General features: G+C 44.8%; 1 protein-coding gene across 1 annotated transcript in view; it reads left to right on the top strand.

Moving 5' to 3' along the window:
- LOC129705574 (protein kinase C-binding protein NELL1-like) overlaps positions 1-25502 on the top strand; it is a 336887-nt gene that overhangs the window by 263678 nt on the left and 47707 nt on the right. The window contains exon 7 of the mRNA XM_055649174.1: positions 3185-3280. Coding sequence (XP_055505149.1) covers positions 3185-3280 — 96 coding nt within the window. The remainder of the gene's footprint in view (positions 1-3184; positions 3281-25502) is intronic.

Raw genomic sequence — 25502 nt, 5'->3', positions numbered from 1 at the left:
CTTGGTGGGACCAGTCTGTTGCTGAAGGTGCTCCTCAGGTTGACCAGTGTATGTGTCATGGAGGGGGGTGTGAGCTGTATTGTCCAGGATGCTCCGCAGTTTGAGGAGCATCCTCCCCTCCGAGACCACCCTCCCGAGAACCCAACTCCGACCCCAGGATGGAGCCGGCCTTCCTGATGAGTTTGTTGTTCCTGTTGATCCTATTATCTTCCATGAATCCATGATTTCTTAAGGTCAAAAGTAATAGGAGAAGAATTAGGCCATTTGGCCCATCGAGTTGAGCCAGCACCGCCATTCAATGTGATCACGGCTGATCATCCACAATCAGTACCCCATTCCTGCCTTCTCCCCATATCCCCTGACTCCGCTATCTTTAAGAGCTCTATCTAACTCTCTCTTGAAAGCATCCAGAGAATTGGCCTCCACTGCCTTCTGAGGGAGACGGCAGGAGAATGTGGTTGAGAGGGAAAGATAGATCAGCCATGATCGAATGACGGAATAGACTCCATGGGCTGAATGGCCTCATTCTGCTCCTGTGACTTATGAACTAATGAAGCTGGATAGGACTCGGTGGACCGAAGGGCCTGTTTCCGCTCTATATCTCTGAACTAAACCGAAAAGATTACTAATCTAAATGGTTACACCACCAATCCAGAACTATATTTGCTAAAAACATTATCGAAGCAATGGGTTTTCTACAAGAACACATTTGCAAAATGCAATTTTCAAAACACAATTAAACCCTTTTGAATCCTTTGGAATGAAAAATAATTTTGACTTGATTCTATCACAGTTTACCCAAGAGGCAAGAAATTAGAATCCAGACTATTTTGTTGGTGCATTAAACCTATGTAGAGTAGCTGCTAATGTTGCTGTCTACGGGCTTTGCCACGCTGGGAGCTATTATTCCCATGGAGGGAGGAGACAAATGTCCCCCGCTCCCAGAAATAAATAAAGACAGCAATTTTCTAAACCACTGGAGAATAGATTTAGAGTCATTGTGTTGTGTTGCTGAACTTCGAGTCAACCACTCATTGCACTGCAAAGCAATAGACAATAGACATTAGGTGCAGGAATAGGCCATTCAGCCCTTCGAGCCAGCACCGCCATTCATAGAAACATAGAAACATAGAAAATATTTGCAGGAGTGGGCCATTCAGCCCTTCAAGCCTGCACCGCCATTCAATGTGATCATGGCTGATCATCCACAATCAGTACCCCGTTCCTGCCTTCTACCCATATCCCCTGACTATCTTCAAGAGCCTTATCCAGCTCTCCCTTGAAAGTATCCTGAGAACTGTCCTCCACCGCCCTCTGAGGCAGAGAATTCCACAGACTCACAACTCTCTGTGTGTAAAAGTGTTTCCTCATCTCCGTTCTAAAAGCAAGCAGAAAGCAGCCTGAACCCCTCCCGCTCAGTCCGCCTAACCTACCTGATCACCCGCTTTACCAAACACTCTAACTCCCCCTCCCATTCCCACACTGACCTTCCTGTCCTGGGCCTCGTCCACTGTCAGTGTGAGTCCACATACACATTGGAGGAACAGCACCTCATATTTCGCTTGAGCAGCTTACACCCCAGCAGTATGAACATTGACTTCTCTAACTTTAAGTAATGCTTGCATCCCCACTCTCTCCGCCCCTCCCCCACCCTAGTCATCGTACTAGTTTCACTGTCGTCCTAGTGAGTTCCACCGTCTGTATAACTCATTATCACCTATCACACCGGCAACAATGGACCATTGTGGGCCACACCTTACCTTGATTATTGAAGGTAGAAAAAAATGCTGGAGAAACTCATTGGGTGAGGCAGCATCTATGGAGCGAAGGAAATAGGCAACGTTTCAGGCCGAAACCCTTCTGCAGACATTGATTATTGTTGCTCTCAGCATATCTTCCGTTCATTTGTCCTAAGTACCATCTATATCTCTCGTTTTCCTCTCCCCTGACTCTCATTCTGAAGAAGGGTCTCGGTCCGAAACGTCACCCATTCCTATTCTCCAGAGATGAGTTACTCCATCTTTTTTTGTTATCTTTGATTTAAATCAGCATCTGCAGTTCCTTCCCGCACGTTATGTTACCATTGTACAAGATGGACGTTGATGAGTAGCCACCTATCTATATACTATTAAAAGCCCCGACTTGTTTGTCTGTCTGTCTGTCTGTCTGTGATCTCAGGAGCTACGCCAAAATGGTACATGGTAGCGCTGAGAATTTTGCAGAACCTTACTCAGCTTTTTCTTGTCGTCTGACTTGTCAAGTTTTCTTCACATTTGATGTAATATTTCACAAGTTATTGATATTTCAACGTTTAAAAAAGCCAACCTTAACATGATTTTTACTGTTAAAATCCTTCCTGCCAGCTTCCAACAAACTTTGATGCAAAGTTGCAATACAGGAACACTCTGTGCCTCCACCAACTTTTCACCTGAATGGGATATCACAGTCCTCCACCCGACATTTGCAACAATGTTGCCATCATACAACACTTATTCCAGGAGGGTGAATTGATGTTGCAATTGGGGAAGTGCAATTGGATTTTTTTTTTAAAGTCCAGTGCTGGGAGAGACAGGGGAATGCTGGAATCTTACGTTTGGCAACAGGTTGATTTGGGGGCCCAGGCCTCACGTGTGACAGGGACCCAACGGGTCCCAGTTGGTCCAGTTAAACTATAAAATGGTGTAAAGTGAGGTTTGAGCTTGTGAGGGGAAGATTTAAAAGAGACCTGAGGGCCAACCTTTAATGGGGTGGCAAGGTGGCGCAGCAGTAGAGTTGCTGCCTTCCAGCACCAGAGACCCAGGCTCAATTCTGACCACGGGTGCTGTCTGTACGGAGTTTGTACGTTCTCCCCGTAACCTGCGTGGGCTTTCTCCGAGATCTCTGGTTTCCTCCCAGACTCCAAAGCCGCGCAAGTTTGTAGGTTAACTGGCTTGGCAAAAATGTAAATTGTCCCTAGTGTGTGTAGGGTAGTGTTAATGCGCAGGGATCGCTGGTCGGTGGGCCGAAGGGCCTGTTTCCGTGCTGTATCCCTAAACTACAAAAACAAACTAAATGTGTTATCGTTTCACGGGAGAAGAAGTCAAGTTTCATTGCCGAATAATTGCACTGGTCTTGGGGATTTTTTTTTTTTTGCTTCGACCATGTTTGGGTGACAAACAAACTTAAAGATTCTTTCCCTTTCCAGCATTCTGCGAGGGAGGCTGCAGGAATGGGGGAACATGCGTCGCTCCCGAGGTGTGTGTGTGTCCTCCTGGATTCACAGGGAGCACCTGCCAGACAGGTAAGGCTCACCTTCACTCCCTTACCTCACCTAGGTTGGTCACACGACAGCTTTTCAGTGTACCTCGCAACACGTGACAATAAACGAAACTCATTGAAACTTACTGAATAGTGAAAGGCCTGGATAGAGTGGGCGTGGAAAGGATGTTGCCACCAGTGGGGGAGTCTAGAACCAAGTGGGGGAGTCTAGAACCAAGAGTCAAGAGTTTTATTGTCATGTGTCCCAGATAGGACAATGAAATTCTAGCTTGCTGCAGCACAACAGAGTATGTAAACGTATTACAGAACAGGAGATAAAAGTTCAATGTGTCTATATACCATAGACCATATATATATACACAATAAATACACAGATAAAGTGCAATAGTAATAATAGACTGGTATTGTTCAGTGCTTATTTGATAGTGAGTTTAATTGTATTGTATTGTATTGTATTCAAATTTATTGTCATTGTCTCAATTTGAGACAACGAAATGAATTTCCCTTACAGGCAGTATCATTAAAAAAAAATCATTAAAAAAAAAAATAATAATAATAATAAATAAATAATAAAACATATTAAAAATAAAATTGAAATTGAATTAAAAAAAAGCACAAACACAGAAAGTCCACGGAACAACATAACATAAATGGCACCAAGGTGAGGATGGCACCATAGTCCAGCATAGTCCTGATGGCTGTGGGGAAGCAGCTATTCCTGAACCTGGATGCTCCAGTTTTCAAGCTTCTGTACCTTCTTCCCGATGGCAACGGAGAGATGAGTGCGTGGGTCTTTGATGATGTTGGCAGCCCTTTTTGAGGCAGCGACTGCGATGGATCCCTTTGATGGTGGGGAGGTCAGAGCCGGCGATGGGCTGGGCAGTGGTCACGACTTTCTGCATTCTTTTCCGCTCCTGGGCGCTCAAGTTGACAAACCGGGGCACGATGCAGCCAGTCAGAAAGCTCTCTACTGTGCAGCTGTGAGGCCACAGGCTCAGAGTTAAAGGACGTTCCTTTAGGAAGGAGATGAGGAGGAATTTCTTTAGTCAGAGGGTGGTGAATCTGTGGAATTCTTTGCCACAGAAGTCTGTGGAGGCCATCAATTGATACTTTTAAGGCAGAGGTTAATAGATTCTTGATTAGTACGGGTGTCAGGGGTTATGGGGAGAAGATAGGAAAATGAGGTTAGGACGGAGATATAGATCATATAACCATATAACAATTACAGCACGGAAACATAGAAACATAGAACATAGAAATTTGGTGCAGGAGTAGGCCATTCGGCCCTTCGAGCCTGCACCGCCATTCAATATGATCACGGCTGATCATCCAACTCAGTATCCCGTACCTGCCTTCTCTCCATACCCCCTGATCCCCTTAGCCACAAGGGCCACATCTAACTCCCTCTTAAATATAGCCAATGAACTGTGGCCTCAACTACCTTCTGCGGCAGAGAATTCCAGAGATTCACCACTCTCTCTGTGAAAAAAGTTTTCCTCATCTCGGTCCTAAAAGATTTCCCCTTTATCCTTAAACTGTGACCCCTTGTTCTGGACTTCCCCAACATCGGGAACAATCTTCCTGCATCTAGCCTGTCCAACCCCTTAAGAATTTTGTACGTTTCTATAAGATCCCCCCTCAACCTTCTAAATTCTAGCAAGTACAAGCCGAGTCTATCCAGTCTTTCTTCATATGAAAGTCCTGACATCCCAGGAATCAGTTTGGTGAACCTTCTCTGTACTCCCTCTATGGCAAGAATGTCTTTCCTCAGATTAGGAAACCAAAACTGTACGTAATACTCCAGGTGTGGTCTCACCAAGACCCTGTACAACTGCAGTAGAACCTCCCTGCTCCTATACTCAAATCCTTTTGCTATGAGGACAACTTGTTCTATTTGATGGTATTTGATTGTGCACACCAGGTTGATTGCATTCGTCGAAACAGGGTGGACCAGGTGAAGGTTGCAATCTCCCACCCCACTAGTTCCACTCATCCCTGTATCCTCTCGTTATCACCTGTTGTCTATTGTTTCGGGTCAAGATCCTTCATCATTTCCCAGATCAGATCAGAGACAGGTCTGAAGATGGGTCCCGACCCGAAACGTCACCCATTCCTTCTCTCCAGAGATGCTGGCCGACTCGCTGAGTTACTCCAGCTTTTTGCGTCTATCTTCGGTGTAAACCAGCATCCAACGCATCGTTCTAAACCAAATTAACCCAGTTCCTCCCTGACCCGCTGAGTTACTCCAGCACTCTGTGTCTTTTGCAAATCACTGAATATTGGTTGTGGGCATCAAACTGAGAAAGAAAGCAGGTGGGTAATATGATCGGCTGTCAAAATTTAAGCAATTTTCCATGACAGTGGATAATTATAGGGATTCAAGTTTGAAAAAAAGACAATGAATTTGCAAGCTTTGTGCCAGTGAATTCGAAAAGTACGCCTTGAAACTTTACAACAGTTGACAAGAAAGGTCACAGCAAAGCAAAATAGTTTGATATAAACATGTAATAATATCAAACGCTATTCATTCATTCATTAATACCTTTTCTGATATTAAAAGTATTCAGACAGAAAATTACCATTTTGGGGCTTTTATTCGGTCAACTGGCCATTAGATTTGATGATTGTACAAGGTTGGATAGAGATCGAGGTGACACTGGGCGAGCGGATGAAATGTATTCCTTATCGTTGCACCAATATTATATTATAGTGATGATATAAGTGATGATCTTGGAGAAAATCCACGCAGGTTATGGGGAGAACGTGCAAACTCCGTACAGGCAGCACCTGCAGTCAGGAATGCCCCCTTCACATTTCTTATATCTCTATGGAGGATTCAATGCATTGAGAGGATTGATGGCTGCTGTCCTAAAATATGTCTTGGTTTTTACATGTGTTGCAGAATAAATGGGCCATCAAATGATGAATTAGATTGGTTCTGGGCACTGCTTTTGATGGCGACTCAAAGGGATATTTCTGGCCCATTTTTCCCAGTGTAAAGTTCACGTCAAGGTGGCTCAAATCAAATTTCTTGCGGAAAATTTCCTCCAAGTATTTAGGATGCCAAGAACCGCTTTTTGAAGCGCAGTGTCCATTGGTACGTTGGAGGGGGTTTTTTCAATCAGAAATTTGAAAGGTGGATTAGTAACCAGCAGTTTGTGAAAACCACTGCCTTGGCATTTTTGCAGCAGAGCTGTTTTTGCTGAGTAATTGATTGGGCATGGTCTGATATTCCTGGATACATGTAAGAAATATGTGTGTTTGCAAAGCCTTCTGCCTGAAAACACTGCACTTGTACGGGAAGTTCCCAAGGTTGTTAAAGTGCTGACAGAGTCATACAGTGTGGAAACAGGCCCTTTGTCCCATCTTACCCACACCGAACAGCGATGTTTTGTGTATAGAGTATAGAGATGCAATAAACAACTTTGTGGAGTGGAGGGCACACTATAACCTCCATCTCAACACCACAAAAACGAAGGAGATAGTTGTGGATTTCAGGAGGGGGAGGAGGAGGACTCAACCAACACCAAGGAAGGGACAAAGTCGACTGTACAGGAAGGGACAAAGTCGACTGTATTCCTTAAGGAGGCTAAGGTCATTCAACATCTGCCAACCCCTACTGTGCAGTGTCTACCATTCAGTGGTGGCCAGTGCTCTGTTTTTTGCTGTGGCCTGTTGGGGAGTGTGGGAGGAAAATAGAGCACCCGGAGAAAACACACGCAGGTCACGGGGAGAATGTACAAACTCCGTACAGACAGCACCTGTAGTCGGGATCAAACCCGAGCCTCTGGCGCTGTGAGGCAGCAACCCCACCCGTTTCTTAGATGTTGTGACACTTACCTGCCTTAACTACCTCCTCCGGCAGATCATTTCATACTCCCACTAACCTTTTTGTGTGTAAAAAAAATTCTTTATTAAATCTTTAAGAAGGAACTGCTGATGCTGGAAAATTTAAGGTAGACAAAAATGCTGGAGAAACACAACGGGTGCAGCAGCATCTATGGAGCGAAGGAAATAGACAACGTTCCGGGTTTCGGCCCGAAACGTTGCCTATTTCCTTCCGGGTTTCGGCCCGAAACGCTGCCTATTTCCTCCGCTCCATAGATGCTGCTGCACCCGCTGAGTTTCTCCAGCATTTTTCTCTACCTCCAATTGTTCAAGCGCTTTTGATTGCAACATGCGCCTTAATTTAGTTCAACAAAGAAACTGACAAGTTACTAAAGAACTTTCCAGCTTCAACTTAAAGCTATGTCCTCTGGTTTTCAATTCCCCTCTACTCTGGGCAAGAGAATCTGTGCATCTACCCAATCTATTCCTCTCGTGGTTTTGTGTGCCTCTATAAGTGGTGTACAAAATCATGAGAGGAATAGATCGGGCAAACGCACAGAGGTGATATGTGAAAAGAAAAAAAAACTGGCTTGTTCAATATTTAATTGAAACACAGAGCTAAGTTGTTACGAGGGACTTGATAGAATCCTTACAAAATGAGCAAACAGTATCTTTGAAAACCCTTCCAATTTCCTAACTGTTCATTCCAGCCAGTCACGATTTCAAGCCTTTTAGATTTCTATTGCAAACTCCACAATTTGGATGATGCAAGGAAGTGCAGATGCTGATTTACACCAACAACAAAAAAAAAAGCACAAAGTGCTGGAGTAACTCAGCAGGTCAGGCACCACCTCTGGAGAACGTGGACAGGTGACGTTTTGGGTGGAGACCCTTTAGTTTAGTTTAGTGTAGTTGGTAGATACGGCACGGAAACCGGGCCCCTCGGCCAACCGAGCCCTGGCCGGACAGCGGTCCACGTAAATTTAACACTATCGTACAAACACTCCAATCCAATCCAACTTTATTTGTTAAGCACTTTAAAAACAACCAATGTTGACCAACGTGCTGTACAGAAGAATAAACAAGACATCATAAACAGACACCATAACAGCTCACATGAGGCGCAAAAATTACACATGAAATACAACAATAAATTAAAAGACATAAAACATGAGTAAAAATAATAGCCACATAGAAAATAGAAATTAGGTGCAGTAGTAGGCCATTCGGCCCTTCGAGCCTACACCGCCATTCAATATGATCATGGCTGATCATCCACCTCAGTATCCCGTACTTGCCTTCTCTCCATACCCTCTGATCCCCTTAGCCACAAGGGCCACATCTAACTCCCTCTTAAATATAGCCAATGAACTGGCCTCGACTACCCTCTGTGGCAGAGAGTTCCAGAGATTCACCACTCTCTGTGTGAAAAAAGTTCTTCTCATCTCGGTTTTAAAGGATTTCCCCCTTATCCTTAAGCTGTGACCCCCTTGTCCTGGACTTCCCCAAACATCGGGAACAATCTTCCTGCATCTAGCCTGTCCAACCCCTTAAGAATTTTGTAAGTTTCTATAAGATCCCCTCTCAATCTCCTAAATTCTAGAAAGTATAAACCAAGTCTATCCAGTCTTTCTTCATAAGACAGTCCTGACATCCCAGGAATCAGTCTGGTGAACCTTCTCTGCACTTCTCTGCCACGGAATAAAAGCAATCAAAAAATAAGAAATTAAATCAAGTAAATAAATAAAGTCGACATCTTACTGGGTATCAAAGGCCACGGAGAAGAGATGGGTTTTAAGAAGTGATTTAAAAACAGACAGAGAAGAGGCCTCAGCGGGTGCAGCAGCATCTATGGAGCGAAGGAAATAGGCAACGTTTCGGCCCGAAACGTTGCCTATTTCCTTCGCTCCATAGATGCTGCTGCACCCGCTGAGTTTCTCCAGCTTTTTTGTGTAACCTTCGATTCTCCAGCATCTGCAGTTCCCTCTTAAACAGAGAAGAGGCCTGTTTAACGTGGAGAGGCAGATCGTTCCATAATTTTGGTGCCGACACAGCAAAGGCACGGTCCCCTCTGAGCTTCAGCTTAGTTTTAGGCCCCCTCAGGAGCAGCTGATTATCTGACCTGAGAGAGCGGGCGGGTGTATAAGGGTGTAGAAGCTCAGATGGGTAGGGCGGGGCAAGACCATTCAGGGATTTAAAAGCAAATAAAATAATTTTAAAATGGATCCTAAACTGAATAGGCAACCAGTGGAGTGAGGCTAAAATGTGCAAAATGTGCTCATGTTTTCGTGTGCCAGTTAAAAGACGTACAGCTGCATTCTGTACCATCTGGAGACGGGACAATTTACAATTATACCGAGACAATTTACCTACAAACCTGTACGTCTCTGGCGTGTGGAAGAAAAATGCCCACGCAGGTCACGGCGAGAACGTACAAACTGCGCCCGTGGTCGGGATCGAACCGGGGACTCTGGTGCTGTGAGGCAACAACACCTCCAGTTTAAATTCCATTTGGAATATTTTGGAGGTCGAACAAACCAAGCAGCAACTCTACTACTCTTGTATGTTTGAAATTATTTTGTCACGACGGGCGCTGTAAAATCTGTGCTCCAACAGTCCCGCCGGTGATGAATAATATTTCAGTCCGGTGACAGCGTTGGAATTGCCAAAATAAACTTGGAATTGCCTCCTGCAGAACCGACTGCAATGCTGCCAGAGTTATGGAGACAGCTCTGTAACAAGACATTCATTTTATGTTTTGAGCAGAAAACGTAGTTTGGCAAATGTTCCTTCATGGAGTTGACTTGGGAAGATGCCACTCCGAAGACGTACAGGTTTGCAGGTTAATTGGCTTATTATAATTGGAAATTGTCCCTGGTGTGTGTAGGGTAGAGTTAAAGGGCCTGTCCCACGTGGCGATTTTTTTCGGCGATTGCCGGCGTCATTTCAGTGTCGCCAAAAGATTTTGAATATTTCAAACTCCAGTGGCGACAAAAAAAATGTTGCGACACTTGAAATAACACCGCACGTCAATACGTCATCGTCCCGCGTCATACCGCAAATTTCTTGGTGACCTGATATAGGTATGTTACAAAACCTACCTGAATCGTCGTTGAGAATCTGCCCCAGGCCGTGTGTGTGATTTTGGCGCTGTTTAGAGGGGGCGGGTTTAAAACACGATTTTTACTAGGCTGTTGCAATCGAAAATGTTCAGCCTAGTAAATCATTAACGAAAAATCGCTGAAATACCCCGTCGCAAAAGGTATTATTAGTTTTTATGGCCTTGTATAATAGTTATAGTAGTTTAAAAATCACTCTCTAAACCCGCGACCTCTCGCAGCCCCAGGGTTTTATAAAGCAAACAATTAAAGGTATGTACCTTATTTTTACATTAAAAGGGGCTTCTTAAGAACCCTGTATATAAAGTTTTCTATAGCGAGTAGTTCATTTTGGGCTCTTTATATCCCGCAGTATTTTTCTGGGCATTTGAGGGCACAAATCCAGCGCAACGTGAACGTTCTAAACCAGCGCGTTCACAGGATCCCATTAGAAAGCCGATTTAAAATGGACTTTAATTTACAGCAATTGAACACTAAATCCCTTCCATTTGGCCTATAAATTGATGTAAATGAGATTTAAAAACCATGTTTTATTGTGAATTATTTGTGAATATTATTTGGACACTTAGGCTATTTAAAAATGTTAATCATTTATTAAGAAATGGATAGATGTTTAGATCTAGTAATTGAAGTTTGAAATTAGCTACAATTGGGTAACTAACTAATTATATGCTTTAATTTCAGGTCCTCCAAGTAAGATTATTTTATATTTGTTTCAGAATGGTTCAATCTATGATAACTGAAAATTTCATTCCGTTCTCTTAATTTTTAAGAAGGTTATGGGCTTTTGACTGTCCATGATCACAGCTTTTTTGTTATGTCCATAGAAAATCAATAGGGAACAAGATGCTAATTTCCGAGTATGAAAATGGCCATAACTTATTTATTACTTGAGATATGAAAGTGAATTAGGTGCCAAATTAAACTTATTTTTACGCTTTATCTGATGGGATAAATTACAGACTTGATTTTTTAAATCTCAAAATTTTGTAACATTGCTACCTGATATGTCAGTCAATGATGCCGGCAGTTGCCGAAAAAAATCGGCCCCCTATAGTGCGCGGGGATCGCTGGTCAGCACAGACCCGGTGGGCCGAAGGGCCTGTTTCTCTAAATTAAACTAAGCAGAGTATTTTTTTAACCAATGGTAGGGTGACACAATGGTGGAGCTGCTGCCTTACAGCGCCAGAGAACAGGTTCGATCCTGACTAGCGGTACTTGTCTAAGAAAGAACTGCAGATGCTGGAAAAATCGAAGGTAGATAAAAATGCTGGAGAAACTCAGCGGGTGCGGCAGCATCTATGGAGCGAAGGAATAGGTGACGTTTCGGGTCGAGGCTCTTCTTCAGACTGATGTGGGGGGGAGGGGGAAGAAGAAAGGAAGAGGCGGAGCCAGTAGGCTGTGGGAGAGCTGGGAAGGGGAGGGGAAGGAGGGAGAAAGCAGGGACTACCTGAAATTGGAGAAGTCAATCTTGTGTAAACTTGTGTGTACAGTTTTGGTTTCCTTCCACTCTCCAAGGTTTGTAGGTTAATTGGCTTCGGTAAATTGTCCCTAGTGTGTGTCGGGAGTGGATGAGAAAGAGGAATGACAGAGAACTGGTGTGAGTTGTGTGGACTCGGTGGGCCAAAAGGCTGAAGGGCCTGTTTCCCTGCTGTATCTCTAAACTAAACTAAATTTAGTATTTACTCATCAATTGTAGTGGTGGTACGGTGGTGCAGCGGTAGAGTTGCTGCCTCACAGCACCCAGAGACCCGAGTTCGATCCTGGCCACAGGTGCTGGCTGTATGGAGTTTGTACGTTCTCTCTTTAAGAGAGAGTTAGATAGAGCTCTAGGGGCGAGTGGAGTCAAGGGATATGGGGAGAAGGCAGGCACGGGTTATTGACAGGGGACGATCAGCCGTGATCACAATGAATGGCGGTGCAGGCTCGAAGGGCCGAATGGCCTCCTCCTGCACCTATTTTCCATGTTTCTATGTTTCTCTGAGACCATGTGGGTTTTCTCTGGGTGCTCCGGTTTCCTCCCACACTCCAATGATGTCCTGGTTTGCAGGTTAATTCTGTAAATGGCCCCTTGTGTGCAGGGAGTGGATGAGAAAGTGGGATAATATAGAACTGGAGTGAACGGGTGACCGTTGGTGAGCGTGGACTCGGTGGGCCGAAGGGACTGTTTCCGCGCTGTATCTGTCCGTTCCAATGCCTGGAGAAATGTACTTGCATGGGACTGATGGAACAGTTCTGCCCTTCAAAGTCCAAAGTAAACTTTATTGTCAACTCAATTATGCAACAGTAGTTACACAGAGGATTGAAATTACGTTTCCCCATACTCCAAATGTGCAAGTAATATTAAAAACACAGACAGACAACATACCAATAAAAATAGACAATAGACATTACATTATTTAAAATATTAAAATATTCACAGTGTGCCAAAATGTAGCAAAAACGTTGAGGTATTTTAAAAATGGTGCAACAATGAAAGGTGCAATATAGAAAAAGTGCTCGAGCTTTCATCTGATCCCAGTTTGAAAAACCGGGTCCGTGGGCCATTTCCATTTTTGCCCTTGTGTACGTCAACACACGATGTAAAAATAATATTCTTGTTCGGGCTCATCTGCACTGTTGGTAGTTATCTTAAATCTGTCTTGTCCAGTTGGTGATGACTGGACATATCTTCAACCATTGATATGTATCTTGGACCTGGTCCAAAGTCAACCTTATGGAAGAGTCTTTCCCTCACCTGTATACAAAAGTAATGTCTTGTTAAAGAGCTGTCTTCATAACCATGAGTGAACTGAAGGAAATACAGCAGACTTGGTATTTCAAAGCCCTGAGCAATATCGCCATTGACAAGTTACTGAAATATCATTCAATACCAATGGGACCACAGTGATATGAATTCTACTGTGCCGACTGCTTACTAATCTTGTTTGCTCTCCTTATTTACTCTCCTCTCTCGAGGCCTTTCATACTTCTTAACAGCAGCTGTTAATCTGCCTGTAGTCTAAAGTTAGATTGACTTTTTGTTTGACTTAGATTCAAACTCTATGAATCACTTTCTTCTGGAAGGCGACTCCGGACTGTCAAAGCTGCCACAGCCAGACATAAAAACAGTTTTTATCCACGAGTAGTTGCTCTACTCAACAGCCAAAAATCTGTAGCCTCCCTTTGATCTGGTATTTTGTTGGTTCACCACATGCTTGATCAATGGTGTTTTATCATTAATGTTTTATTATTATTAATGTTTCTGAGTCATTCGTAACTGTCACTGTATGTCATGTTGTTACTTGTGGGCGGAGCACCAAGGCAAATTCCTTGTATGTGAATACTTGGCCAATAAAATTACTTACTTACTTTTTGTTTGGTCTTTCATGTGACTGTTGTTACAGTGAAGGAGACCATATTGCAGGGTGTCTGAGTTTAGTTTAGTTTAGTTCAGAGATGCAGCGCGGAAACAGGCCCATTCGGCCTACCGAGTCCGCGCCGACCAGCGATCCCCGCACCCTAACACTGTCCTACACACACTCGGGGACGATTTACAATTTTTACAGATGCCAATTAACCCACAAACCTGTACGTCTTTGGGGTGTGGGAAGAAACCGGAGCACCCGGAGAAAACCCACGCAGGTCACGGGGAGAGCATGCAAACTCCGCACAGACAGCACCCGTTGTCAGGATTGAACCTGCTTCTCTGCCGCTGCAAGGCAGCAACTCTAACGCTGCACCACTGTGCCGCCCCCGAATAGTTGCAGACTTTTCAATCCTGACTTCGGGTGCTGTCTGCGTGGAGTTTGCACGATCTCCCTGTGACCGCGTGGGTTTCCTCCGGGTGCTCCGGTTTCCTCCAATATCCAAAGATGTGTGGATTTTGAGCTTTATTAACCTCTATAAAATTGCCACTAGTGTGTAGTGAGTTGATGAGAAATTGGAATGACATAGAACTAGTGTACGGGTGATCGATGGCTGGTGTGGACTCAGTGGGCCGAAGGGCCTGTTTCCATGCTGTACGTTTGTTTAGTTTGTTCTGCATGCTATCCAATCAGATCAGATGTCCCATACCTAGTTACAACCTGTTCAAACTCAAGTACAACAGGTAGAGCGTAGGGGAAGATACAGAGTGCAGGATATAGTTCTCAGTTCTCAGTATACCGCATCAGTTCCACAGACAAAGTCCAATGTCCACAATGGGGATGAGATGAATTGGAAAGTAGCCTAGATTATGGAAGAAGCTTTTAATACTCAAGCCCATGCATGTAGAAACAAAGAACTGCAGATGCTGTTTTATACCAAAGATAGGTGCAAAGTGCTGGAGTAAAGGGCTTGACCACGGTGCAAGTTCACCCAAGAGCTCTCCCGAGTTAAAAAAAACAAGCGCGTAGAATTCTACGAACTCCTACAACCGTCCACGAGTATGTTTACGAGCTCCAACGAGTAAAAAGTAACAATTTGTTTCATCACAAGCATTTTTTTTTTCACAGCGTTGAAAAAACGTCACGAGTAAAAAAATACTTGTGATGATAAAAATCGAGTTGCCATTGCAGCACATTAATAAGAATACAACATAATATTACAAAGGAATTTAACATAAAACATAAAAACATCCCCCCACATGGTTCCCATTATGAGGGAAGGCACAAAGTCCAGTCCCCATTCTCTTGTCCACCCATAGTCGGGCCTATTGAGGCCTCCGCAGTCGCCGCTACAGAGGCCCGATGTTTCAGGCTTCTCGCGCCAGGTGATGGTGCTCCGGCGTCGGGAGAACCGTCTCAGCGGCTTGGGATACCTGGAACGGCCGCTTCCGTACTGGAGACCGCGGCTTCCGAAGCCGACAGGCTGTGCCGGATGGAGCTCCACCACTGGCGATCTCGGCAAGAGATCCCAGGCTCCCGGTGGTAAAGTTCAGCGCTGCCGCCCGCGGCTGGCCACTCCACAGACCCGCAGCTTCACGATGTTCAATCCCAGCGCACTGGAGCTCTAGCGCGGCGACCCGGACAAGGGATCGCCCGCTCCGCTCCGCGATAGCGCTCCAGCGTTGTGCTGCCGTCGAAGCCGGGGTTCTGGCCGGTCCCCTAAGGAACCGCCGCTCCAGACCCGATGGAAGGCCGCGAGTACGGGTCAAAGATGCTGCTCGCAGGAAAAGCCGCCTCTCAGACCAGATAGGGACCAGGAAAAGCAGTTCCCCCCGCACCCCACCCCACACATAAAAAGACTAAACCTCCAAAAACAAAACACTATTTAACACACTAAAAATATAAAAAAGAAGTGAAAAAGCGGACAGCTGCAGGCAGGACAGTCATTGCCCAAATGGATGGTGCCCCCCACAGGGATAGTGCTAGTATATGTGGTCAGCGTTGACTCGGTGGGCCGAAGGGCCTGTTTCCATGCTATATCTCTAATCTAAACATGTAAAACGTGCATTCATTAATTAACGGTACATTCCAACTATTGTAATATCCTTCACATTTTGTACTTCAATTAGCACTTACTAAATAACATAGTTTTATTCTTTCAAAATCACAATACAAACTTCATCTAACTTACAATGCACAGAGTCTTTTGTTCAGTCTGCTATGTTGGAAGTGCTTGAACAGGTTAATTAGTTTATGTATAAGAAGGATTTGTTGCAAATTTCTAATGCATGCATTATTCATTTCGATGAAAGTTAATTCTACTTAGATTGGTAAAGTTAAAAAGGATAGTGGTTTTAATACATTTGGATGGAGTTCAAATCGAACTGAGTTAATTTTACACAGGGTTTAGAGCAGTGGTTCCCAACGTGGGGCGTACGCCCCACAGGGGGGCAATTTGATTTCTAAGGGGGGCAATTCAGCGCGACTGAGGAAGTCTGGGTCCAAATTTTCGATTTTTATTTTTTTGGATTTTCCATCAGGTAAACATGTGTAGTTTATGTTTCAGATGTTATTTTGAGTAAATAATTTTTTGGGGGTAAAAAAGGTCTTTAGTGTGTAGTTATTACATAATCACCGCGCCATCGCTCTTCATGCACGAGGTCATTTTCTTTTACAATTTTTTAGTAATTTCTTGCTCAGACTTTAACTGTCTATTGTTTATTTCATTTTTCTTTTTCATGGATGCCATGTTCTTTTGAAGCTTGTTTAAACCAAGGAATTGGCGTTTTAAGCTTCTTCAGCTGAAATGGAGTTCACTTTTTAAATGATAAGAATTATATATCACCACATGGGGGGGGGGGCATCAAGATTTTAGAGGTGATTAGGTGGGGCATGGCCAAAAAAAGTTGGGAACCACTGGTTTAGAGTCATAGAGTGATACAGTGTGGAAACAGGCCCTTCGGCCCAACTTGCCCAAACCGACCAACATGTCACACCAACACTAGTCCCACCTGACCGCGTTTGGCCCACATCCCTCTAAACCTGTCCTATCCATGTACCTGTGTTTAATTAAATGTTGGAAGAGTCCCAGCCTCAACTACTTCCTCTGGCAGCTCGTTCCATACACCCACCACCCTCTGTGTGAAACCATTGCCTCTCCAGTTTCTATTCATTCTTTTCCTCTCACCTCTGTCTTGAGGTTACGGTTACCGTTCTCTGGGTAAAAAAACTCTGTGTGTTTACCTGATCAGTTCCTCTCATGATAGACAATAGGCAATAGGTGCAGCAGTAGGCCATTCAGCCCTACCGCCATTCCCTCTCATCCTTCTAAACTCCTGAGTGTACAAGCCCAGCCGCTCCCATATTATCTGTTCTCACCAGTAAGTTAATGGAACATAAACCCTTGGGAAAATTCTCAGTTAGTCCATTTCCGGTATTAATTACTGCTCATTATGAACTGCCAGGGATGCAGAATAAACAGCCTGCTTAAACACTGCCTGCAGAGGGAAGAAACTACTCCTTGTTCATCTGTGGCTAATTAATTTTCAGCTTAATGTTCATGAAAAAAAATGCTTGTTGACACACACACGCACGCATCTTTTTTCCAGTTCGGTTTGTCTTATAATCACGTGTAGCGAGGTACAGTGAAAAGCTTTTGTTGCATGCTGACCAGCCAGCGGAAAGACAATGCATTATTACAATCGAGCCATTTACAGTGTACATATATGTATATGATAAGGGAAGGTAGACAAAAATGCTGGAGAAACTCAGCAGGTGAGGCAGCATCTATGGGGCAAAGGAATATGTGATGTTTCGGATTGAGAACTATTCCGTCACCTATTCCTTCGCTCCATAGACGCTGCCTCACCCGCTGGGTTTTTCCAGCATTTTTATCTCTACCTTCGATTTTTCCAGCATCTGCAGTTCCTTCTTAAACATATGTGATAAGGGAATGGCATTTAGTGCAAGGTAAAGCCAGCAAAGTCCGATCAAGGTTTAGTCCGAGGGTCACCAATGAGGTTTTAATGATAGACTCAAAGTGCTGGAGTAACTCAGTGGGATAGACTGCATCTCTGGAGAGAGGGAATGGGTGATGTTTCTGTTCGAGGTCTCGACCCGAATCGTCACCCATTCCTTCTCTCCAGCTGAGTTACTCCAGCATTTTGTGTCCATCTTCGATTTAAATCAGCATCTGCAGTTCCCACCTACACACGAGGTTACAATGAGAGTAGTTCAATGTATTGCAGGATTGAATTATTTTGCTTTTACTGCAATTTATGCATATCTGCTATTCTCTAATGATGAAATAAATGCTCTTAATATAAAACATGATCTCTTTCATGTCAGAGCAACATCACCCAAAAAAACATAGATTGTTTGAATTATCAATCAAAATCATGAAACATATTCAAATGCAGCACAGCGGTAGAGTTGCTGCCTTACAGCGCCAGAGATCCGGGTTCGATTCTGACTGCCGGTGCTGTCTGTACGGAATTTATACATTCTGACTGGGTTTTCTCCGGGATCTCTGGTTTCCTCCCACACTCCAATGACGTACAGGTTTGTTGGCTAATTGGCTTTGGTAAAAATTGTAAATTGTTCCGAGTGTGTGTAGGATAGAGTTAGTGTGCGGGGATCGCTGGCCGGCGCGGACTCGGTGGGCTGGTGTGCCTGTTTCGGCGCTGTATCTCCCAACTAAATAAATATATCTCTGAATCGACAGTCTGCTGCAGCCTTATTACTGCTTACCTTGAAGAAGCTGATGCTGCCAATTCCCCTTCACAAGACCCGTCGATCCACGCCGACCAGCGATCCCCGCACACAAACACTATCCCACACACAATTTACAATTCTTACCGGCGCTAATTAACGTACAAACCTGCGCGTCTATGGATCGTGGCGGGAAACCGGACCACCCGGAGAAAACACACGTGGGTCACGGGAGAGAACGTACAAACTCCGTACAGACAGCACCCGTGGTCAGGATCGAACCCGGGTCTCCGGCGCTGTGAGGCAGCAACTCTACCGGGTCACAGCCTGCAAATTCATCTCGATGTCTTCTGAAGTAGGATATATGTATTGTTTGTATTGTTCCTGCCAGATTAGATTAGCAGCTTCTGCATATAATAGTCTTTCCCGGATTCAGCCGTTCATTAAGCAGATGAACAGTGTTAGGACGCACACTATATTTCCAGTGTTGTCTAGACAATACGTTATGAATTATATGCCTGGGGTAATTACACTTTGTTTGGCAAATGAGGCAAGAATATTAATAGCGTGCTACCTTGGTAGAATCCTGCAAGGGTAGCCTAATTTGTCTGCAATTCTTCTGTTGGATTCACAGATTTATTTTCTAATTAAAATGCGACTTCGCACAGTTGTACGTGCAGTTACTGATGCTATGAAATGATTTAAAACTTGAGTGTGAATATTGCAAGGCCTGGATAGAGTGGATGTGGGGAGTGGATGTGTCCACTAGTGGGAGAATCTAGGACCAGAGGCCACAGCCTCAAAATGAAAGGACATTCCTTTTGGAAGGAGATGACGAGGAATTTCTTTAGCCAGAGGGTGGTGAATCTGTGGAATTCTTTGCCACAGAAGGCTGTGGAGGCCATATCAATGGGCATTTTTAAGGCAGTGATAGATAGATTGTTGATTAGTATGGGTGTCAGAGGTTATGAGGAGAAGGCAGGAGAATGGAGTTGAGAGGGAAAGATAGATCAGCCATGATTGATTGAATGGCAGAGTATACCTGATGGGCTGAATGGCCTAATTCTGCTACTATCACTTAATAACTTACCGTAACAATTAGTACGACAGGTCCAGAAGAATGAACAAATACGCCTGTCCGGTCGGTGAAGGATGTGTTAGTCTAAGATGCCAAACAATGAGCATTATTGCCACAAAGAATAGTCATACTGACAGCTTCGGCAGTTAAATATTCTGTGAGTAATTCCTGACAGAAAGTATACAGCAGTATTGTAACAGGGAGAGTAGGTATGTCCAAGCCAGCTGTGAAATGCAGGTTAAATAGAGCAAATAAGTCTGTGGAGTTCTCTGCCTCAGAGGGCGGTGGAGGCCGGTTCTCTGGATACTTTCAAGAGACAGCTAGAGAGGGCTCTTAAGGATGGCGGAGTCAGGGGATATGGGGAGAAGGCAGGAACAGGGTACTGATTGTGGATGATCAGCCATGATCACATTGAAAGGCGGTGCTGGCTCGAAGGGCCGAATGGCCTACTCCTGCACCTAGTGTCTATTGTCTACTGTCTATTGAATTCATCCCCTCAACATCCTGTGTGTCTGAGCCCATAACTATGCGGTTTCTCTTTATCATTGGCAGCCTTGTAGGCTCTGGAATGCCTGTGGGGTGAATATCAATAGTCATGTGAAAAGATGGGAGGCCCTGCTGCACTTGTGTAAGACGTTGGTGAGGCCGCATTTTAGAGTATTGTGTTCGGTTCTGGGCACCACGTTATAGGAAAGACGTTGTCAAGCTGGAAAGGGTGCAGAGAAGATTCACGAGGATGTCGCCAGGACTAGAAGGTCTGAGCTACAGGGCGAGGTTGAGTAGGCTGGGACTCTATTCCTTGGAGTGCAGGAGGATGAGGGGTGATCCTGTGGAGGTGTATAAAATCATGTGGGGAATAGATCGGGCAGATGCACGGTGTCTCTTGCCCAGAGTAGGTAGGAGCTGGTCGGGGATCAGTATCTGTGATGGACCGGGCAACGTCCAACACTATTTGCCATCTTCTTTGTTGAGCTGTGACCACTTTGGTGCAATGATTAGTATAGTTTAGAGATAGAGCGAGGCAAGAGGCCCTTCGGCCCACCGGGTCCGCGCCGACCAGCGATCCCCGCATATTAACACCCACCCTACACACACCAGAGACCTTTTTTACATTTACCAAACCAGTTAACCTACAAACCCGTACGTCTTTGGAGTGTGGGAGGAAACCGATGATCTCAAAGAAAACCCACGCTAGTCACGGTGAGGACGGACAAACTGCGGACAGACATGCACCCGTAGTCGGGATCGAACCTGGGTCTCCGGCGCTGCAAGCGCTGTAAGGCAGCAACTCCACCGTTGTATCACCGTTCCAATCTCTCCCGCTTTTATTTATTGAGGCCCACCCCACCTGCCCGCGTTTGGCCCAGATCCCTCCAAACCCGTCCCATCCATGTACCTGTCTAATTGTTTCTTCAACATTACACTCCAGCCATGTTGAAATATCACAATAAAGTCTTGGAACGCTCAGGTTCAGGAATGCAACGCGGTTTTTAAAAATAAAAAGGATAAAGCAGTTTTTCTTTACTTACAATCAGCTTATTTCAAATTTATTCCTGCAGCGAGCCAATTTCTTTCAAAGTGGCTTAAAACTTTGGTTTAAAAATCAGCATACGTTAAATTACTTTTGAAGGGCTTAACAATGACAAAGTATATCTTTGAATTTCAACTAACTTAACTAGTCCTCCACCTGCCTGAAGGACTAATGGAAATACTTAAAGGCAGAGCTATCGTCTGGATTCCTTGCCAAATAGGTCATTTCTTGTATGGATTATGGAGTGATATGTAAGTGGGAGAGATGCAGGTTGGAACAGAGTGAGTCACTCACAGGCTCATCTAACTTTGGGAACCCTTGCGGCAACGGGAATTCTCGAGGATACAATACATTTCTATTTCTTATAGTCATCATCATCATAGAAACATAGAAATTAGGTGCAGGAGTAGGCCATTCGGCCCTTCGAGCCTGCACCGCCATTCAATATGATCATGGCTGATCATCCAACTCAGTATCCCGTACCTGCCTTCTCTCCACACCCTCTGATCCCCTTAGCCACAAGGGCCACATCTAACTCCCTCTTAAATATAGCCAATGAACTGGCCTCGACTACCCTCTGCGGCAGAGAGTTCCAGAGACTCACCACTCTCTGTGTGAAAAAAGTTCTTCTCATCTCGGTATTAAAGGATTTCCCCCTTATCCTTAAGCTGTGACCCCTTGTCCTGGACTTCCCCAACATCGGGAGCAATCTTCCTGCATCTAGCCTGTCCAACCCCTTAAGAATTTTGTAAGTTTCTATAAGATCCCCTCTCAATCTCCTAAATTCTAGAGAGTCACATCAGTCATTCGAAAGGAGTATGACTGTCCTCTTCACAGCAGGCAGTGAAGAAAGCGAATGGCATGTTGGTCTTCATTACAAGGGGAGTTGAGTATAGGAGCAAAGAGGTCCTTCTGCAGTTGAGTCCACACATGGAGTATTGTGTGCAGTTTTGGTCCCCTAATTTGAGGAAGGACATTCGTGCTATTGAGGGAGTGCAGCGTAGGTTTTACAAGGTTAATTCCCGGGATGGTGGGACTGTCATATGCTGAGAGAATGGAGCAGCTGGGCTTAGATGTTTAGATACTTCTGGAGTTTAGAAGGATGAGAGGGGATCTTATGGAAACATACTCCTGCACCTATTGTCTATTGTCACACTGTATCACTCTATGACTCGATGACAAAATGCACCATCATGACACAAATCTTAAAAATACAGGAAGGCAGTGAATGCTGGAGTAACTCGGTGGGTCGGGCAGCATCCCTGGGGAACAAGGATATGTGTGAGTTCAACACATCACGGTTATGACTGGGGAAGTGCCTCGACCCGGAACGTCACCTACCCATGTTCTCCAGAGATGCCGCCTGACCCGCAGAGTTACTCCAGCACACTGTGTGTGTTTCTTAATGGGAATAACTCGGGCAGAGGGAAACCGAGGTTGTGAGCTCTGATGTCCTGTTGCATTGGATCAGATGCAGGTGACGATTGTGCCTGTGGCAGCAACAACTGAGCCTTAGCCCGCAGCAACTGTGGCAAATGTATTTCTGTAACACAAACCTGCCGTGTGTGAAGTCCTCACTACATATGAAGAGTTCTGTCCTTTCATTTACCAGATTCGTGATGTCCCTCACCCACCAGCCTCTTCTCTCTTCACTTTTTCAAGTGTAGGAGTTGGCTGTCAGTGGGCAGTCACGGTGGCGCAGCGGGTAGTGTTGCTGCCTTGCAGCGCCAGAGACCCCAGGTTCGATCCCGACTACGGGTGCTTGTCTGTACGGAGTTTGTACACTCTCACCTCGACCGTATCAAAAACAGGAAGGCAGATTACTATCTAAATGGCGTCAAGTTGGGAAAAGGGGAAGTACAACGGGATCTGGTGGTACACAAAAAAGCTGGAGAAACTCAGCGGGTGCAGCAGCATCTATGGAGCGAAGGGACGAAACGTTGCCTATTTCCTTCGCTCCATAGATGCTGCTGCACCTGCTGAGTTTCGCCAGCATTTTTGTGTATCTTCAATTTTCTAGCGAAAGCGAAGTGATCTGGTGGTCCTTGTTCATCAGCCTATGAAAGTAAGCGTGCAGGTACAGCAGGCAGTGAAGAAAGCGAATGGCATGTTGGCCTTTATAACAAGAGGAGTCAAGTATAGGAGCAAAGAGGTCCTTCTGCAGTTGTACAGGGCCCTAGTGAGACCACACCTGGAGTATTGAGTGCAGTTTTGGTCCCCTAATTTGAGGAAGGACATTCTTGCTATTGAGGGAGTGCAGCGTAGGTTTACAAGGTTAATTCCCGGGATGGCGGGACTGTCATAGGCTGAGAGAATGGAGCGGCTGGGCTTGTACACTCTGGAGTTTAGAAGGATGAGAGGGATTCTTATTGTAACATATAAGATTGTTAAGGGTTTGGACACGCTAGGCAGGAAACATGTTCCCGATGTTGGGGGAGTCCAGAACCAGGGGCCACAGTTTAAGAATAAGGGGTAAGCCATTTAGAACGGAGACGAGGAAACACTTTTTCTCACAGAGAGTTGTGAATCTGTGGAATTCTCTGCCTCAAGAGGGCGGTGGAGGCAGGTTCTCTGGATGCTTTCAAAAGAGAGCTAGATAGGGCTCTTAAAGATAGCGGAGTCAGGGAATATGGGGAGAAGGCAGGAACGGGGTACTGATTGGGGATGATCAGCCATGATTCCATTGAATGGCGGTGCTGGCTCGAAGGGCCGAATGGCCTACTCCTGCTCCTATTGTCTATTGACCTGCGTGGGTTTTCTCCGAGACCTTCAGTTTCATCCCCCGCTCCAAAGACATAGGGCTTTGCAGATTAATTGGCTTGGTGTAAGTGTAAATTGTCCCCAGTGTGTGTGAGATAGAGTCAGTGTACGGGGATCGCTGGTCAGTGCGGACTCGGTGGGCCGAAGGGCCTGTTTCCGCACTGTTTCTTTAAACTAAACTAAAAATAATTAAAAGCAATTTAAAAAAAAATGAAATGACAATAAGTAAAAATATATTCCATGTTGCTGATCATCAACCTTTTAATATATTCTTTGGAGTTTGACTTTTCATGTTCTTGATACTGTTCAAAATTTATTAATTTTGTTAATTTTATTCATAAATTTTAATATTTTACTTCCTTTATTGTGGAGTGTTTTGTAATGTATTATTTAAAGCTATTAATATTTTATAAGATTTTCATTACACTGAAAAAAATGTTTTTCCACACTGACATTTTCACAAATGATCTTTGCACCTGTTGTATTTTTGCTGCTCATTCCAAGGCTATTTGTGGCAGTTTTTGGCCGGCCAGGGAAATAGATGATGGGGGATGAGGGAGGGGAGGGGGGGGGGGGAGGGGGGGGGGGGGGGGGGGGGGGTGAGGGGTGGGGGGGGGGGGGGGGGGGTTGGGGGGGTGTAGTTTGGGTCCAAAGCTCAGGTGCAACAGGTCGAAGATAAGCCAATGTGCTCCAATTCAAAACAGAAGGTAGTTGAGGCCAGTTCATTGGCTATATTTAAGAGGGAGTTAGATGTGGCCCTTGTGGCTAAAGGGATCAGGGGGTATGGAGAGAAGGCAGGTACAGGATACTGATTGGGGATGATCAGCCATGATCACATTGAATGGCAGTGCAGGCTCGAAGGGCCGAATGGCCTACTCCTGCACCAATTTTCTATGTTTCTATCAAAAGGCATTTAAGGTGACACTCATGTGCCTGATACCTTAAAGAATGGGTCGGCTGGGCTTGTATTCACTGGAATTTAGAAGGAAGAGAGGGGATCTTATAGAAACTTAGATAGAATCTTAAATGTAATGTAATTATGTGAAGCACTTTGGGGTCAATGCAAGTTGACTAAAAAATGTGCTATATAAATAAGAGAAAAAGAAAAAAAAAAAAAAAAAAGAAACATGTCAAATTCTTAAGGGATTGGGCGGGCTAGATGCAGGAAAAATGTTGCCCCATGTTGGGGGAGTCCAGAACCAGGGGTCACAGTTGCTCACATCTACAACTTCCTGCAATTTCTTGCAGTCTCTGGCAGAGCTTTTTAGATACTTGTGATCCACGGACACATGCTTTCCACTGAGGCTCGTATATATTTGTTCAAGCAAGTAAGCATTCTAAAGACGTTAAAGGCACTTTTGCCAATTGATTTTTATCCCTCTGTTTCTAAAGTGAGGAATCCATACTATTTTTCGAACGATCACCCAAATCCTGAAGCACACTCGTGATGTTTCAGCCTTACAGGCGGCTGCGGGTGAGATCGCGAGGGGAACTAATTGAGGGGTTGTTTTTTGTTTATTGATCCCGTGCGCTTAGCGGGATAGTGAAGATTGAGTGATGGGAAGTCAGTTACTCGAAGCTCGCAATCAATTCTCACAGGTCGCTGTGTTTCTGACCTCCAGCGAAGCTGGGAGGGAAAACAAATGAAGCAGAGAAAAATCCATTTACAAGCGACCTCCAGGGGAGGTCGGAGACGAACTGTTGCGGGTTGAAGATAGACACAAAAAGCTGCAGTAACAATAGACAATAGGTGCAGGAGGTGGCTGTTCGGCCCTTCGAGCCAGCACCACCATTCACTGTCATCATGGCTGATCATCCACAATCAGTACCCCGTTCCTGTCTTCTCCCCTGACTTCTATCATTAAGAGCTC

Source organism: Leucoraja erinacea, chromosome 18 (assembly GCF_028641065.1).
Source record: "Leucoraja erinacea ecotype New England chromosome 18, Leri_hhj_1, whole genome shotgun sequence".
In the NCBI taxonomy this organism is placed as follows: domain Eukaryota; kingdom Metazoa; phylum Chordata; class Chondrichthyes; order Rajiformes; family Rajidae; genus Leucoraja; species Leucoraja erinaceus.
The sequence above is the reverse complement of the archived record's forward strand: the minus strand, read 5'-3'. Positions and strand labels throughout refer to the sequence as shown.